Source organism: Watersipora subatra, chromosome 7, assembly GCF_963576615.1.
Source record: "Watersipora subatra chromosome 7, tzWatSuba1.1, whole genome shotgun sequence".
Taxonomy (NCBI): Eukaryota; Metazoa; Bryozoa; class Gymnolaemata; order Cheilostomatida; family Watersiporidae; genus Watersipora; species Watersipora subatra.
The window spans coordinates 47,755,718-47,774,168 of record NC_088714.1 but is presented as its reverse complement, the minus strand read 5'-3'; the positions used below and the strand labels follow the sequence as shown (position 1 = coordinate 47,774,168).

Sequence of the window (18,451 nt, the reverse complement as noted above, 5' to 3'; positions counted from 1 at the left end):
GACTTGTTCATTTTTTGTTTGTTTATAATATGTCTGAGATTTTTCTAGCACCTGCATTTCGTTGTCAGCTTGTTATCAGGTGTCATAGAAATCGTCTTCTTTTCTGGTTTGCGGCGCTAGTATGGAAGTTGTCCTTAAATTCTCATGAGATTCTTTGTAGGCGTTACAACTGTCTACAGCACTGAGTGAGGTAACGGCAGAGCTTCGCATTGTGTCACCCGTTTTCTTCCTGCCGTAGTATATACGGTCACTTGTCGCACTCGAAAAGCCAGTATCAACTGTGTTAGTTTCATTGTTGGATCCTTCTAGCCATGAGTCAACTGTCAAAAAGAATTAATAGTCAACATTTTTATGTGGGCTCTGATGTCATTGGATGATTTTTTAGGTAGTTGTAATCACATGATCAAATGCTGGGATCAAATGTGCCACCTGTTGACCAAACTGCAAATATATTTTAGTGTGAACAACAGCATTGGGGCCAATAATTCAATATATGATTATCTTATCATTATGTATTTTCCTGTTTATGAGAAACAGCTATATTAAGCTATAATAGTGTAATATGGTAAATGGTGACATTACATTGCACACATATTTACTGACATGACATGTTTGCTGATAAGACACATTTACTGACATGACACATTACTGATGTGACACATTTACTGACAGGACACTTACTGATGTGACACATTTACTGATGTGACACATTTACTGATGTGACACATTTACTGACATGACACATGTAATAAAATGTGTCACATTCACTGATGTGACACATTTTATGACATGACACATTTACTGACGTGACACATTTACTAACATGACACATTTGCTGATGTGATACATTTACTGATGTGACACATTTTATGATATGACACATGTACTGATGTGACACATGTACTGATGTGACACATTAACTGATATGACACATTTACCGATTAACACATTTACTGACTTACACACATCTACGCAATTGACACAATTCAGGGACAGAATTCAAGCCTATGTTCTAATGGCTTAGTTCCATGCTTATCTACACTTTGTATATTCAATTGGACATACTGTTCAACATCAGTCAGAAAAGGAATTAATTAGAACAGCTGACAATGTGAATTTTATTTTATTTAATCCGCCACTAACGCAGCCATTTATATCTACTGATAATATATTTAAAGCTATTCAGCTCAGATCTGTTTCTTCTGTACATTGTTAAGTTGGACACTGTACATCACTTGGTTACTCGATACTTTGCATTTACCAAGTACAACCCGTTGCTTATACATAAAAACTATGTCAAACCTTTGCCTTTACATAAAAATTTTCACAGATAGAATTAGAGCACATATTGGATGCCACTTCTGAAGCAATATCCAGCATACAATGTTTGCACATAGCAAAATTAGGTGATGCATAGAAAAGGAAGTCTGATTTGAGTAAAAGTGTAGATGCTGGCGAGAAAATTTAGTAAAAGTTCAAAATATAAAATATAAACAAGTTAAATTAATTTATTTTATTTAAGTTTGAGTAGTTGAGTTATTTGTTCCTATCGCCATCTCTACTTGTACATTGTCTGTTTGTCTCTTACTAAGTTTCCGTAAAGTGATTTTGCAGCTACACCTGGGTGCACCAGTGCCAAAGAGCTACTCCGGGCCGACAAGTGGATCATGTTTTCATGGGTCGCTATAGTAGAGGGATGATTGTGTGATGCCTATGTCAAGGTTGTATCTTTAACTGATGCGCAAACACAAGTGCGTCGTAGTTGGTCGCTAAGGCCATTTCTAAGGCAATAAGATTGTGCAGGTGTTTCACTTCCACACAGTGATATTGAATCACAGCAGAATGAGAGTAACACGGCTGTTTCCATGATGGTATTGCAGCCCTATCCGAGGTGTTTCGCTGTATGAATACTCAGTATATCTCTTGCACCAGCAAAACTGGACCGTTGTTTTTCTGTCTCCAAGGTAAGATCAGATCTGTTCACCAGTTATTTATTTTTAATGTAGTTTAAAAATTGTTCGTTAATGTTGCATTTGTAAATGGTGCATTCGTAAATGGTGCATTCGTTAATGGTGCATTCGTAAATGGTGCATTTGTTAATGGTGCATTCGTTAATGGTGCATTCGTAAATGGTGCATTCGTAAATGGTGCATTCGTAAATGGTGCATTCGTAAATGGTGCATTCGTAAATGGTGCATTCGTAAATGGTGCATTCGTAAATGGTGCATTCGTAAATGGTGCATTCGTAAATGGTGCATTCGTTAATGGTGCATTCGTAAATGGTGCATTCGTAAATGGTGCATTCGTTAATGATGCATTCGTAAATGGTGCATTCGTAAATGGTGCATTTGTTAATGGTGCATTCGTAAATGGTGCATTCGTAAATGGTGCATTCGTAAATGGTGCATTCGTAAATGGTGCATTCATAAATGGTGCATTTTGCTGGTCCATGTGATAATCGGCATTTTTATCTAGACATTATTCTTTTGTCTGTTGAGCGAATTAATGTACATTCTTATGAAAATATTTGATCCTGGTATGAATTAATTTGTATTTAAAGATTTGGCTGTATGCACTTATTTGGAAGGATATAAGTATGTAGCCTCAGCATAAATGCATTTTTTAAAATGTTCTCATTTGTCTAAACGACCATGAAATGCTCAGAGGCAGGCATTTGTACATGAGTTGTAATGATACCCCATTGATTTCAAGAACAATGATGTCACATTCATGAAGCATTCTTGTCAAACAAAGATGGAGGCCAAGGGACCACACTTGTTTAAACAGGAAATTGCCATTGTACCCGGAATAAAGAAAAGAACATTTATATAAGTCAATGATATCCCTGGCGGGACTCTGGTGTCTTTGCAGAGCAGACAAACTATGAATTGTAGCAGGACCAGACCCAATGCTCTGTTGCAAAGTGTTCTTACATTTCGCCTTTTTATTTTTAGAGGGTGAATTGGCAGCAGTGCCTATACATGTACCAGCTAGTAATATAAGTGCATTGATTAGTGCTGGCAGGTGCTGCTTAGGATCAGGATTTAGCATTACATAGTGCCTTGATTAGTGTTGTCAGGTGCTATTGCTCATCAGGGTTTAGCTAGTGCCTTGATCAGTGCTGACAGGTGCTAATGAGCTTCAGGGTTTAGCATTATAGAGTGCTTTGATCAGCTCTGGCAGGTGCTACTGCCCATCAGGGTTAAGCATTACCTAGTGCCTTGATCAGTGTCGGCAGGTGCTGCTAAGCATCAAGGTTTAGCGTTACCTACTGCTTTGATAAGTGGTGGCAGGGGATCTGGTGCTAAGTAATGCTAATATGCTAAGTAGTGATAGGTATAACAGTCTTGGAGTATCCAAAATCAAGAAATAAACAGTACCGTCATCATTGCGAGAATCTTTAGCTCTATCGAGCAGTAGTAAGTCTTAGGTGCTAGTTTCTCTGCTCACTCACCATCATCATTGTTAAAGTTTTCATCCTTTTCAACATCGGATAAAATATCTTCATCAAGTAACAACTTTTCTTTTTTGAGTTGTGCTCTCTTAATTCTTTCTTCTTGGAGTTTCTGTCTTTCGTGTTTCTGCTGTTGCTGTTGTTCTCGCTGCCTTTCAGCTGACTTCAGTTTGCTTTCCAGCTGCCAAAAAAGTTTAATGTTTTAGTTTTTAAGTTAAGTTATTGTGCCAAAGTTGACTTGTCATGGTAACAGATAAATTTGTTCACCGTTTTTCAGAGATTTGTTGCAGTATATAACGCCGATAGACAGATTGGCTGGCAGCAGTTGCTTTATATCAGGACATTAGAAAGAAATTCACTGTGTTTAAAAGAGGCTATCACTTACTTCTCTAGCTTGTTCATGCTGCCGTTCCAGCTCTCGAGCCACCATGAGTTCTCGTTTTCTTTTTGACCTCTTACGAGACTCTAGAGCTGTTTTAGCCCTCGTCTCCAGTTGCTAAGAAATTGCAAATGAAATCAATTAAAAAAAAATGTTTGGATAGTAGCCATAACTTTGTCATCTCTACATCATGTCTAATTATTTTGTTTTTTCAGTTGAGGTATTTTCATTTGGCCTTTGCTTATGTTATACAAAGGTCTACTTATGAAGCTGGCATTGTCTAGTGTGTTGATGCGACATTATCTTACTTATTCAGAAAACCATTTTAACAAATGATAGAAAGTTCAATTCAAGGTTTGTTAAATTTTAATCTCTGAAGATCTCTAGCTGGATTTGGCGATGCGTGTCATTGAATTGAGCAGTTTTGTAGATTGGTGTCACAAATAGCAGATTGTTGTTAGCGATTACTGTTATGCTTTGATCTTTACCTTGCTAAAAAATTTCTTTCTCATAAAAAATTGTTTTCTTACATTGTTTCTCTTTCTCTCCGCCAAGCGGAGCTTTTCTTCAAGTTCCTCGGCTGTAAGTCGGGGCCCTTCAATAGGATCGAGTCTCTACAAGAACAAAGGCTTTCACTCATTCCCAATTTCACAGTGTGCATTACAAATAGTTATTCTCTAAATGTTCTTCTGAGTAGCGCTATGATATCACACAACATAATCTATGGCATGTGAAAAATTGTCTGTCCATGTGCTGTTTTCATAAAAGTTGCATCTATGCTTACACTAATTCGTGAGTGGTTTGTGCTCTAGTTTCAGTGAGCACTTTGTGGTCTAGGTGGAAGACCTTTATAACTAGAATTATGTGTTGACAAAAATAATCACTTCTATTCTTTCCCATTACAATAGAAATTCTGATTCAAACTTAAAAAAGACTCAATGCCTAGTAGCAGACCTTACACTGACTTATTATCTAGAGGCATAATAGACTACTTACAGAAAGGCGTTTGGGTGGGTTCTTCAAACCTTCCTTACTCTCAGCAAGACTAACCTCAAAGGCTATCCCTGTGAACAATCAAGTTCTGGTTGTAACCAATAAAGCACTGCTCTTACGAGTAAGAACAGGCAGCACCTTATAAGGTAGGCAGCATCTTACAAGGTAGACAATCTAAGCAGCATAATGCTAGAGCAGCCAGGGTCAGTGTAAGAACCTGTTACACAGCTGAACTTTTAACCAGGGTTAGAATGGGAAAGCTTGCAATGTTACTCGCACCCTATGCAACTCTACAATTCAGTTTGGGAACCAGTTTCTGGCAAGTCTAAGTTTTAACAGAACTATTCTCGAGGAGGCATTTGTTCAGTCTAGGTCAAGGTAAATAGGTTAACAAAAAAAACGAAAATAATGCTACTTTAACATGTGTTTTGGTCATATCACAATCACCTTACAACCTGCAATGTTTTTTATTCACCCGTTTATTATGGTGGCTTTATCTGTTTGTGCACCAGTAAGTCCTTCATGATGTGTCTACCATATATAATTACAACCTATAATAATCATCTCTTCTGTTTAAGAAGGTGAAATGCTAGCTAAGGAGGTGGCCAAGCGCCAAGGATTAAAATAAATACACATATAAGAAATGAGCACAATTCAGCGAATACTTTTCTATATTTGGGACCGTAAATTATATTTTTGGTCTCAATACTTCAGTATTTAGTTGCTACAAATAATACAGCTATTTATATTAAAGTATATTAAACTATAAGGGACCTTATAGTTAATATATACTAGTACCCTGGCAGTTCAGTGTGCTGTGGGAGATCGTCAGGTGCGCTGATGCAGTGCAGAGTATAACTATGCCCACAATTATTCAAAAAAGCCAGAATGTGATTGATCAGCTCAGCTGTTAGTGTCTGTCTATAAAGTCAAATGTTCTGAGTTCAAATCCCAAATGAAGGGATATTTTACACTTACCGTGGCCTTGGGTAGACTGCCATGGCTCTTACGATAGGAAAGATTATGTTTACGTACAACAATATAGTCAAAGATTTGTCTTAGTGGTTTTGTTAGAGATGTTTACCTGAGTTTTTAGTTTTTGGGGCTGGCTTGTTGGCTAGACACTCTTCCGCCGGAACATGAGCAGAAACCTCTGGGGAGACTTCCGCCGCGGAACCTTTTACATTGTTGTTGGATTGTGTAGTGTCGTTGAGAGAAGTTTGTGACGTGTTGGATTTAACAGACACACTCGAGGCACAGCCCATCGGGTAGACTTCAGGCCACGTCTAGATCAAACGATTATGTTATACAGTCCAGCACTCTAATCATAAGGATAATTGCGTCTGAAAAATCAACGAAACAGCATGTCTCCTTCCGCTGATATTGACACAGTCTTTTGGCAAACTTTGCAAATAATTGGAAATGGCCTGAAGCGGGTAAGTAATAGGCATAAATCAAACCATGCTAATTGGACCTATCACCAATATCAACACAGACTCGGATCGGATATAAAAAATCAATTGACAGGTCGTGTTATGATTGTTTGTATTGCACGTTTAACAATGTAGCTTATGATTATATTGTATGCTTTTACAGGTCACACTTTCGTTGTTATACGTGTAATTTACGCAATGCTGTTTAACTATTCATAGCCTATCACGGTGTGTACATAGTGACGCGCTTTTTAACGGTATTTTATCAAATTTCACTTACGTGGGAAGACTTAGAGGACGGTTTTAACCGACATCCTGATGTCATTACACCATTCATGGAGGCACTGAATGATTCATTCAGTTTCATTTAAACATTATCACCACTAGAGAGCCATCTTGTATGAAAGTTATTGCAAAACCACAGTTTTTGTACAAGTATTACTAAAAGAAATAATCTTGTTAAATATAATAATATAATAAAATATAATAACTGATCAATGCTGTTTAAGGCAAATTAGACCAGCAGACAAAAACAAAAATAGTGAAGTAGATTATGTGTATTGAAAGATAACACTGTTCTGTAATGTAAATTGACAAAGTGTTGGTGTCTGGTATAAGGCGTCTTCGTTTTTGGGGAAGTTGAAATGTAATTGATGGTCAGGCAGATTGGAGATATGATTGGAGTATTTTAAACTGCAAATATCTAGAAACACGTTTAGCTCCTTAGCATTGAGGGCATTGAGACACTGATTGTAACTGTCCATATTATAAGAACATAATCCTTAAGCATAATATTGAAAGTACTCTAATTTTCCTTTATCAGTTTTCAAAACAAAGGGATACCAGCTTGCGGCGTAAGACAAAATGGACGATACATGATTCTACAGGTGCGGTTGCTATCTCTGGCTTACTCAAAATGTAGAGCTGTCAGACGATAAGGTGGCTTACATCCAGATAAACTGTATCACAAGTTTTACAACTGAAAGTTTGCTGTTGTTGGCTTATAGCACAGATATTAGCTCGCTAATAAGTTGGTACAATCAGAGAAGAGAATAACTCTTGGGCCGTTGCGTGGAGTTCTGTGTTGCTGAGCTGTCTGTGTTATATCTGGAGATAATAAAAATGCATTCATAGTTGGTCTGCTCTGGTTCTGTGAGATTTTCAGTTTACCCTTGCTATGGATAAGTCATCTGCCACTGCAATGTGTCAGCCACATACAGACAGCGCTGACGCAAGGTGGTCCCATTTTGTTTATTTTTTTGAGTTGCTCTTTTCAACAAACTGTGGCATTTTGTGCTGGATTATACTGGAGAAGTTATGAAATGGCTGCAAACATACGCATTTCTAGCTAACCATTTGCATGCAAAGCCTACATATTGAAGACCTAAAAAGTCTTCGCAGCTTGATTTGGCAGAGCGTGAAAGGAAACAGTCAAATCTGTTTTGTGGGTCGTATGAAAGAGAGCAAATACTTAAGATGAGCCTGTGAATTGTGCAATTTGTTCTAAAGTCTAAAAACTTCTGCTAGTTCCTTAGCTAACATTGCAGGTAATTACACAGAAACTGTAGCTCATGTCTAATACAAAACTGCAAAATAACTAAATGAATAGCGATAATCAGTAAAAAAAAGTGTTAGTTGTTCCTTTATCTTCGGGACACGCAAACGGAAGTATAGGCTTTGTGGTACATAGGTTTGATGGTTTGACTAGGTTTGATGGTAAAGTGGGTAAAAGATACTCAACGTAACTTTCTATAACGTACGCTAAACTACACTCAGACTTACTTCGCTTATACACGTACATCTGTTATTATTTGTGTGCTTATTTTATTTTCATTTTCAGCGTTCTCTTTACTTTCATTCAAACTGCAATATTTATAGAAACCTCAAATATCGTCTGTTGAAAATAACTTTGAAGTCATATATTTTCTCAAATTTTACATGGCATGCTCGGAATTCGTATGCCGAGGCAATCATAACTAGATGTTTAACTACAAACTCTCTACGCTCACAAAGGAGCAGAATAGAGCACAACTTCTTCTAATGCTTCCTAGCATTTGTTTGGAAAGATCAAATGTTTTACTGATAATTTTAACTTGAAGTATTATAGATATGTTTTGTACTTGATCTATATAGTATATAATAACTAAGTCTATGTTTAACAACAGAGTGTCTATATTTTACAGCAGAGTGTCTATGTTCAACAGCAGAGTCTCTATGTTTAACAGCAGAGTGTCTATGTTTAATGACAGAGTGTCTATGTTCAACAACAGATTGTCTATGTTCAACAGCAGAGTGTCTATGTTCAACAGCAGAGTGTCTATGTTTAACAGCAGAGTGTCTATGTTCAACAGCAGAGTCTCTATGTTTAGCAGCAGACTGTCTATGTTTAACAGCAGAGTGTCTATGTTCAACAGCAGAGTGTCTATGTTTAACAGCAGAGTGTCTATGTTCAACAGCAGAGTGTCATGTTTAACAGCGGAGTGTCTATGTTTAACAACAGAGTATCTATGGTTAATAGTGGAGTGTCTATGTTTAACAACAGAGTGACTATGTTCAATAACAGAGTTACTATGCTTAACAGAAGAGTGTCTCTACGTGACAGCAAATTTAGACAGTTTCTATTATAATGCTGCCATATTTAATAGTTTTAACAGCATAGTTAATGCTGCACATTAAAAGGAACGTATTCGACAGCCCTTAGATCATCTAGTTGTAACAGCCACTTACTAGAAGACATAGTTTCAAGCTTTCACTAGTCAGTGTCAGCCATGAAAAACGGCACTCTGTATTCTAGCATATTCTAGACACCTGCATTTCATGCTGTTAATCTTTATGATATATTCATTGTACTTACCTCGCGTAATACCAAGCTTGTACTTACTATGTACTTATCTCACGCAATACCAAGCTTGTACTTATATGTACATTGTACTTACCTCACGCAATACCAAACTTCTTTGTCAGTAATATTAAAGATCACCATAAGAATATTCACTGCTGCAGTTCCCACGGCTGTCAGCTGACTATGTAGTCACTTCTCTATGCATGCCTTCCATTGCCCAATTGTCATACCGCTGACAGCGCCTGCCGAATACGATAACGCATAGAAACACATGGCATGTAGCCTAGCAACTCGTCAATAAAGCTCTGCGCGGTGCATAGACATTTCAAAGGCATGTAATAGCGTGCCACGGAGTGCAATGCCCTGCCAAGTATCAATTCAGTATTGTCTAAGGGCTTATGCAATGCGATTAATAACATTAACAAAAACAATAGGGTTTTTGCTTCGTGAAGTAAATCAATGTTCTCTTTTATCTCCCCTGTGGCATTGAAATAAAATCAGTTACACCGTGTGTGGATATGCGTAAGAAATCTGACCAAGCATGCATTAACTTCAATTTTGCCACCAACTTGGCTTTACTTATGCTAGTAAAGTGATTTTTTTTTAAATACGCATGTGCACTGCTTAGAAATTTGAGATCAGCTTTAAAAATTCTTTATGAGAGGCTATCGTTGCAGCTTAAGAATTGAAAGCGTTTTTGTGTCCTTGAAAGTAAGTGAGAGACGCCAGTGTTCTGATGCATTCAGAGGTATTTTTGGTGTATATTTCAGATAACTATGTCTTTCTGTCGAAGGAAGCTTAGAAGGTATTTATCACACTCCATGCATATTCTACCAGCCAGACTTGTTGAACATTGGTTTTAAGGACATTTTAAATCTTTATATTTTTGGACATCTGTTGGGATAAAATTGTTAGATTCTGTAACAACCAAATTTTTATTTGCGACGATTTACGGATAAATTAGGAGAGCAATAAAATGTGTGTAGTTACTAATGACAAAAAATGCACACCAGAAAATTCCCACTTTGAATGTTAAAAAATATTTTATGTTTGCACTACAACAGGAAAAACACAAAAAGCTAGAAATATTTTTCAATTTTTTCTGAGTATCAAAGTTTTCAACAGTGAGAATTTTTGCAAAGTTGAATAGTTGCAAGGAACTCCGCGACTAATTCCTGTGGCAGCTCACTACAGATTTTTATATTCATCATCTAAGATCTCTTCCAGAGTTGTCAAAGCTTCTACTCTTGACTTTCGTTCTACAGTAGATTTTGTCCATTCAGAGAATGTCTCCATTTTACCGATAAAATTATACTGAAGATAGCTAGCGTGAAGCAGATCTCTCAATGTGTGCTTTTCTTGGAAAGGTATTTAGGAATTTACTCAAGCTAAATTAGCAGACTGATACTAGAAGCTGTAGAACCCAAGACTAGAGTATAGCCTCTGGCCATCAATGAGCAAAGTCACCATAATTGGTACTCACAGCACTCAAGTAATGACCATGTAGTAGAAGGCTAGAGTGATTTGCTGTCTAGCGATACTGACTATATTATTTTAATCTGTTGTTTAAGATGAATACCGCTTAAACAATTCCTTGAAAATTGAGTGTGATATCTGCTTAGCTTCCAGCAGCGGAGCTGTACATGCTTTTAAAAGCATCGCTGCACAAGCAATGTCTCCGCAATCTTGGCTAGGCCTGTCTGGCATGGCATAGGCATGTTATTCCAAGTGACGAGGAAACTTCAACTGAAGACACGCTTGATTGCGGAGAGCGGTGTGAAGGTTAACTGACTTCATAAATTTATATTGCTTTAACAGTAGCAGATAACATAGGTTGATGTTTGAATAATATTTTTGTTTAACTTCAGCCAAATACCTGTTTTTATCAACAGAGGTATCGACAGGAAACATTTGTGATGCTATATAGTTATTAAATTTGCTTGTTTTTTGAATTAGTTTGTCTAAACATTGTCTGTTCAAGAAAAAGAAATTAATTAGTATTAATTAGATGATTTTCCCGAATAGATAGTTTTTACAGACCAATTTTCAGTTTTATTATTTTTTGTTAAGAAAGAATCTTTTGCTAGTATACTCCACAATATGTATGTAATTGGTGTAATTCTATAACACTTGCATGAAAATTAATGAAAGATGTATGAAAATAGTGTAGACTTATTCGGTATTTGTGATATCTGCTTCAACCTCGTGTTGCAATTATCTGCCATGCTGAGTATTTAAAACATCTTCGCTAGAGAAGTAGTCAGGGAGTCGAGTTACTACGATCTCGACATCCGTTGTTTTAAGGTTACAAACTCGTTTCATGAGAAAATATCTAAAATAATGTTTAATACTATAGTTACGTCTTTGCATTATTTATGATGTAAGTGGCGCAAACAATTGCAGACTAGTATCCAAAGTACAAAGAATGAATACACTTTGTTGTACTTGTGGTATAAGAAGACAGCATCAGTGCATTACTCAGTTTCAGGGAAACGCCGTTTTGATTGGTCCTGCCTGTTCTCCTTCGCTCACCTTTGTTTTAAGGTTTTTTGGCCATCATTATGTCTAAAAAGCGTAAGGCGGAATCTTCTAATTGCATCAAATAAATAAAACGCCATTGTCATGAAGGTGAAACTATATATAATAAGAGTACAGATTTATTTATTCAAAGCTTTTGGACTTGTACTAAAATTCAAGTTGCACTCCGCCTTGAAAACCATTCAATGTCGCAAGTCGATGACCTCTCTATATCAGAATGGCAGGCAACAGAAACACTTGTCTTGCGTTCATGCGTTGTTTAATCATCAGTATGGCCATCGTTAACCATCCATCTGTGTTTTGCAAAAACGACTTTCCTACATCATCACAGCTTGGAGCTTGCATCGCGAATATTTTGTTTACAAAACTGGTATTTTGTTCTTTAAATATCAAAATCATGATTGAAAAATAAAGTATCAATAATTATATTGGTACAAATAAATGTAATTTTAAAATGCTGTCAGTTAACCTTCAAGGTTTGATGCCATTCCTGTCACCACTTGTGACTTTTTTCGTCAGCTGAACCTCTATCTGCTGATGACAGGTCAAGTGTTCTAGACCATAGGGTACAGTCGCTGATACAATTAGGAGTTTAGAATATCCTTTTACAGTAGCATCAGCCAAGAAGTGACTCTCACTTCTACAAAAGGTAATGAATCCCTCTCATTTGTACAGCTATCAATAATGCAGACAATTTTAAATTAGACAAAATGCATGTCTCTTAGACAAAATACATTTTGTCTAATTCCACAAGAAGGATTCTCCAACTAAACCTAACACAAAAGGGAACATCACTTTGGTGTTGACGACCATCACCAAAACTTCTCTAGCTGTTTCATCTGACTCACCGATTCAGACAATGATAACGCAAGCTATGTTCTGTGCGAGCGTGAGCATAATTGTTTTTCCGTAAATAGTTGTCCAATAGTATGGATTTAGCTTTATCGAATAGCGAAGTGCCGAAAGCTCTAACTACCCAATCATATTAGTCCTCTACCTTAAGGAGTTTAGAAAACCGAACATTGTTTGATTGCCATGAATCCTTAACAGATGAATCATCTTGGCCAAACCGTATTTCGTTACAAGGTTCTGTTTTAGATTTCGCTAAAGACTCGTTGTTGGGTGAACTAGACATATTTCGGGGCAGATTACTAGAAAGCATTAAAATTCGAGAAAAAATGATCGCAATTCATGCAAGTGACTTCATCTTTCATCGAGACATCAAGGATATCTTGATCATGAAACACGGAGGGGGGTAAGCTGTTTTGCTATCGTAACATTTATACACATGGCCGTGGATGCAACTTTTACTACTTGTACTCCGTGATTCTTCACGCCTTTACACTATAGAATCAGTTGAAAGACACAATCGTGTATTGCTACGGTTCAACTAGTTTCCTCGCTGCTACATTCGTGTATTCTCCAACTAGTCAGCCCATAAGATAAGCTCGTCAACACAGTTTTATATTTTACAAACGTGTTCATACAAGCAAAAAGAGTAGGCCTGTTGGTCCTGAGCCACAGTATGTATGCGATTCCAACTTCTATTTTCATACAACTCTGTTTGAATCGCTTAATTAACTTTTATTGCTCTGTCAAGATTTGGTAGTAAAATTGGTAGAATAATTAGATTGTATTTGATAATGTAACCAGAGGCTTTGTAGAAGGTAAAGTTTGTTGACATACCGGTAGTCTATGTTAATGACTTGCTGCTCAGCTGTGTACAATCGTTGCTAAGGGCGTTGAAATGTAAACAAATACGTTGAATGACTACTTGGTCTATGTTTCAAATGTTTTTCCAACATGTAATCAGGGGCAGCTATGACATTTTATTTTGTCATTTCATTTTGGAACAAGAATTAAAGGGAGTATATTATTAAAATTGATAATAAACTGACAAGAATAATAAAATCTTACTTTCCATTAGTTGATTGTAATGTAACGGGCTTAAAAAACTGTCTCTGTAAAAGTGGCAGAATTTTTTTACTAATTATGCTTTCCAATCAAATACTATGTATTGCTACCTCTTTGTGCAGCGGCTCTTTTAATCCCAAAGCTTTGTTATCTGTGTTTTGTCCTTTCTATACTAGAGTGTCAATAAACTTGTGAAGATAACAATCACTCACTTGAATATGTATGTGGGTAGACAGGTAAACTTGACCTAACACGGTTCATGAACCATTCAATTTATCCCCAACAATTGTACATTGGTTTAGGAATTGCGTGGCGAGTCTTAACTCAGAACCTTAATCTGACATACTATTAAAGACAAATAATAAAATGTGCAAAGGAATAAAAATAATTAATATACTGTATGCTACTGTTATTTCAGCTCACAAAGTGTTTCCGGAAAAATATTTATAACTACAAAATGTTCATACGCATATTTTTCTGTGTTTGTTTTGGTATAAGCCTAACAGTGATCACATGGTCTATATATCGTCTTTGTGTCTCAAGAGTTGTAACATTTAGCTTGTACTTTTGCGATATATCTATACCCTGTACAAGTTGAAAGAGATGTCGAGTGAAGCACTATTAATTTTATGAATAATAGTTTTCACAAAAAACTGCTAGGCCGCAGTTAATTTGTAAGACCGAATACAGTAAATTAGCTGAGTTCTCGCCTGCTTGCCAATGTGAACTTGTTTCCACTAGTAATTCAACTAGCTTGTAGGGCTGATTCAAAACAACATTTCCAACAGACTTCTATTTTTTCCACTAGTATATATTACATTAATATTACATATATGTTACTGCAATATATATTGCAATATATATCAATATATATTGATATACATGTATATTGCAATATTTTATGAAAATCTCTAAATAAATTGCATTTTGGAAACAATTTAGTTGCAAAATTGATGTTGTTTAGGTACGTATTATTACGATTAAATAGTTTTATAAGTTATACTAAAAAATGGAAACATCTAGAACATGCATACATTGGATAATATAATGTAATACTATCTAACATAGTGCATTGTTTTATTTATAACCATTTTGGTTATTTTATGTAAGTTTGTTTTAAGTAGAATGTAAAACTATCTAACATAAAAATACATCAAAGCCAATAAAACTCAGTATTAGTTAGTGAATATAAATAATGGTTTCCACAAATTGACAGATTTTCAGACAGCTATGAATAGTAATTTGATACTATATTTGGTTACATATATTATATATTACTGAATGATATAACATCAAAAGTTTGTAATTTATTGACTAACGCGTTGCTAACACCTGAGGGATGACTGATCCAGCCGGCCAAAACTAGTTAGTCACTGACAGGCCTGGACAACTCTTAATTCCTGCCTACTTTCTGAATGGCAAAACTTTTGTTAACTCTTCCTTACTGTCTGGCCAACAGAATCCTTTACAATTTCTCCTTACCATCATGAGAACAACAGAACTCTTAATTTCTGCCTACTTTTTCGACATCAGCATTCTTGTTGATTCCGGGTTACTTTCTGATTATATCTGATTACTCTATACCGTAATTAATAGACATAAATCTAATTTTATCTCTAGGTAGTCCTACAATTGTTTATGTGCAGCTCAATGACTGTTCAAGTGGTGATTTAATTACTAGCACCAGTCACGTGGCTTGGCAACTGTTGCTACAATCAGCCAATGCGCTGAGAGTTTTCAGCACCTTCACAGAAATAAGGATGTGGTATGCTTCCAAATGATCATGTGGTGAACAGACAGGAATGCTAACAGACTGTCTTATCTGCTAACTATCCCACTTGTTTACTCTGACAAATTGTCAACATTGTATCAAACATTACTTTCTTGCATGCATTTGCTACTCATTTTTTCTTTGCTGATCGTCACTATTTTTTGACTTGCAAAATATTTTTAACTTATATCGCTGTGGTGCATCACCTGCAAAGTAGATGATTTCACCATTTCATGAGCAAATCCGACAAAATTTATCAAAAAAACTGCCTCAAATATACTAAGAAAGGGACAATATTATATATTAGTGTTGAATATATTGAACAATCCACAAAATTTGATCACAAAATCTGTACAGGTTGTACCGATTGCAATGCTGGAGCCTGCCTACTATTGCACAGTCAAGAGAACAACAATAACAAGGAGAATAATTGGAAGAAGGCACATGCCAAATCGTAAAATATATATGGCAATCACGAGAGACGATTCCGCCATGTTGCAGTATGCATTTCATTCATCGCTAGACATATACCAATGCGGGACAAGCATATTATGTGCACGAAACGGGATAAATATGATGGGCACGCGCAGCACCAGAAAGGTAAGACCATGTATAATATGTAATACACATCATTCTTGACATTAATAATCAATAAAATTTTAACATTCCTACAATATGGGCCGAGCATATTTGTACATAGCCTTAATGGGACACATGTGTGGCTAGAGGAGGGAGGGTGAAGGAACCATCCGATCTATTAATAGTGCACTCAATGACATGAAAAGAAAAATGAATCTAAAAATAGTGACTATACTATGGCATATAAGTACAGAATATCAACTAATAACATTCCTCTGCTGAAGCATTCAGCGCTCTGCTGTATGGAGTACTGCTTCTGCCTATTCAGATGCATTCTGCTTGTCCCCATCATCCTGTTCCACAGAATCTGCAGCAAGAGGAGACAACTCACATAATAACTTGAAAAACTAACACAATTTCTCAACAATACCTACACAGACAACCAAGAACTGTTGAAATACAAGATGACAACCCGTGATTATCATTGCAGGAACAGCCTTGTTTATAATTTGGTACATTAGTTATTATCTGTCAGGGGGAATATTAATGGGAGCCGGATGCCGGTGAAATTATCTTAATTCGGATTGGTAAACATGTTCAGGCGCGTTGAGCACTGCTAATCCTGTGGGTATGTATTCCTGTGGGCTATTCCTGTGCACTCGGAGCTTTTTACAATTCTATGACACATAAAAACAACTTTTTTAAATGGTAGCAACATCTATCCCTTCTCGATAATATTTTAAAAAACTGTCAAACATCTACTTGTAATTTTTTTATCATAATAACTATTGAACAAGAAAATTTCCAGGTAATTTTCACATACGACATTCACAGCTTCTCCAAACAATTTTGTAATAGAGATAAACAGGCTAGTAAATAATTACAAAACTAATGTAACATAATAAAACATACATAAGCTAAGCTGGGTCAATGTGAAGTAAGTTCACGCCACATTACCACTTTCAACTCAAAAACTATGTATTACCCAAGATTACACTTCTGTTCGCGAGTCGCTATGGATCTTCACAGATTGCTTCATGAATATAGTTTACGCGTGTGCTTCCGTTGCTATATATAGTTTACGCGTGTGCTTATGTTGCTATATATAGTTTACGCGCGTGCTTACGTTGCTATATATAGTTTATGCACGTGCTTCCGTTGCTATATATAGTTTATGCGCGCGCTTCCGTTGCTATATATAGTTTATGCGCGCGCTTCTATTGCTATATATGATTTACGCGTGTGCTTTCGTTGCTATATATAGTTTACGCGCGCGCTTCCGTTGCTATATATAGTTTACGCGCGCACTTCCGTTGCTATATATAGTTTACGCGCGCACTTCTGTTGCTATATATAGTTTACGCGCGCACTTCCATTGCTATATATAGTTTTTTTACACGTGCATTGCATAAAAAAATGTTTAAATACCTGGAATATTTTTTGAGGCGTTATCATACATCTTTGAGCTTCAGAATGAGTTAGAAGAATAAAGGTGTATTCTTATAGGAGTACTTGCTCCGACATGCAGATGTTTTTGTTATATGAAACAGACTAGCTGAAAAATTATAAATTTTTTGTTCATGTGACACGCTTCATTTCGTCTACTAGCAATATGTCGCAGTAACAAAATTATTTGCAACGATTGAAACAAAGCACGACATACAGAAGTTATTCGTGTTTACTCCACTAACAAATGTAAAAAGGCTGTAGCTTTAGCACCATTAGCAGTTTGTAACACATACATAGACAAGGTTTAAAGAGAACAGTGACTATGAAGAAATGGCACGATTGGTAGTACGAGTGTCCACCGAGTTATTTCGCTAGAACATTAACATGAATTAAAGCTAGGTAAATATGTGAACTCTGGAGCTGTTACACACCTTTACATGTTTACTACTAATGAGAGTGGACTGACATCCCTAGGAATTTCAAGGTAAACCTACTACCTTACCAGCATTTGAAACTTGGTTGTTTAACATCATCAAGAGGTAAGAAGTTAAATTTTAACTAAATGTAATAAAAACAATTTTTATGTGATTTCTGAGTGTTTTAAAAGGGAGCTCAACCAACCGGAACCTTCACTGTCTTGTCTTTGTTTCTTTAGTGTTCAACCCATCACATACTACAAACTCACCTAATGATATTAAAATTGGGTTCGAAAACCTTCGAATAAACTCGACAATGACATGCCTACCTTGTGAGGAAAGAGCTGCCTCAGTCATACTCCGCGCCAGCGAGTCTAATCTCTCATTTATCTCTGGTTCCGTGGCAGCCATGCTGCCTCTGGTTGTCCGTACGATGGGCTGGTGAGCTCGAATAGGGGCCGACTGAGTGCGATGTATGGCCGACTTGGTTACCTACAGCAGTAGATCGGATGAAATTGAGAGAGGTTAAACGTGTTATTGTATTCCCACCCGCAGAAGGTGTACGATTAGCACACATGAGGCGTTCAAATCTCCAAAGAACACCCTTTTAAAAAATTTGTGACAATTTCATTCTATATTGGTGAGCATTATGTTAAATTCTAAAGAAGTAAAAATAATAAAGC

At 36.4% G+C, this 18,451-nt stretch overlaps 2 protein-coding genes across 2 annotated transcripts in view; both read right to left on the bottom strand.

Annotated features, from left to right (window-relative positions):
* Positions 1-75: 75 nt before the first annotated feature.
* On the bottom strand, positions 76-6,626 carry LOC137400835 (putative uncharacterized protein DDB_G0274435). The gene is made up of 7 exons (XM_068087176.1): positions 6,540-6,626; positions 5,911-6,112; positions 4,830-4,897; positions 4,364-4,447; positions 3,840-3,950; positions 3,455-3,635; positions 76-320 (listed from the first exon to the last, which is right to left on the bottom strand). The coding sequence occupies exons 1-7, from the start codon at positions 6,624-6,626 to the stop codon at positions 76-78; spliced, it is 978 nt and encodes a 325-aa protein (XP_067943277.1).
* Positions 6,627-15,617: 8,991 nt separating this feature from the next.
* Positions 15,618-18,451, bottom strand: part of LOC137399321 (protein Smaug homolog 1-like) — a 28,767-nt gene continuing 25,933 nt past the window's right edge. The window contains exons 14-15 of the mRNA XM_068085388.1: positions 18,098-18,260; positions 15,618-16,270 (exon numbers count right to left, since the gene is read on the bottom strand). Of these exons, the coding sequence (XP_067941489.1) occupies positions 16,224-16,270; positions 18,098-18,260 (210 nt within the window). The 3' untranslated portion in view covers positions 15,618-16,223. The remainder of the gene's footprint in view (positions 16,271-18,097; positions 18,261-18,451) is intronic.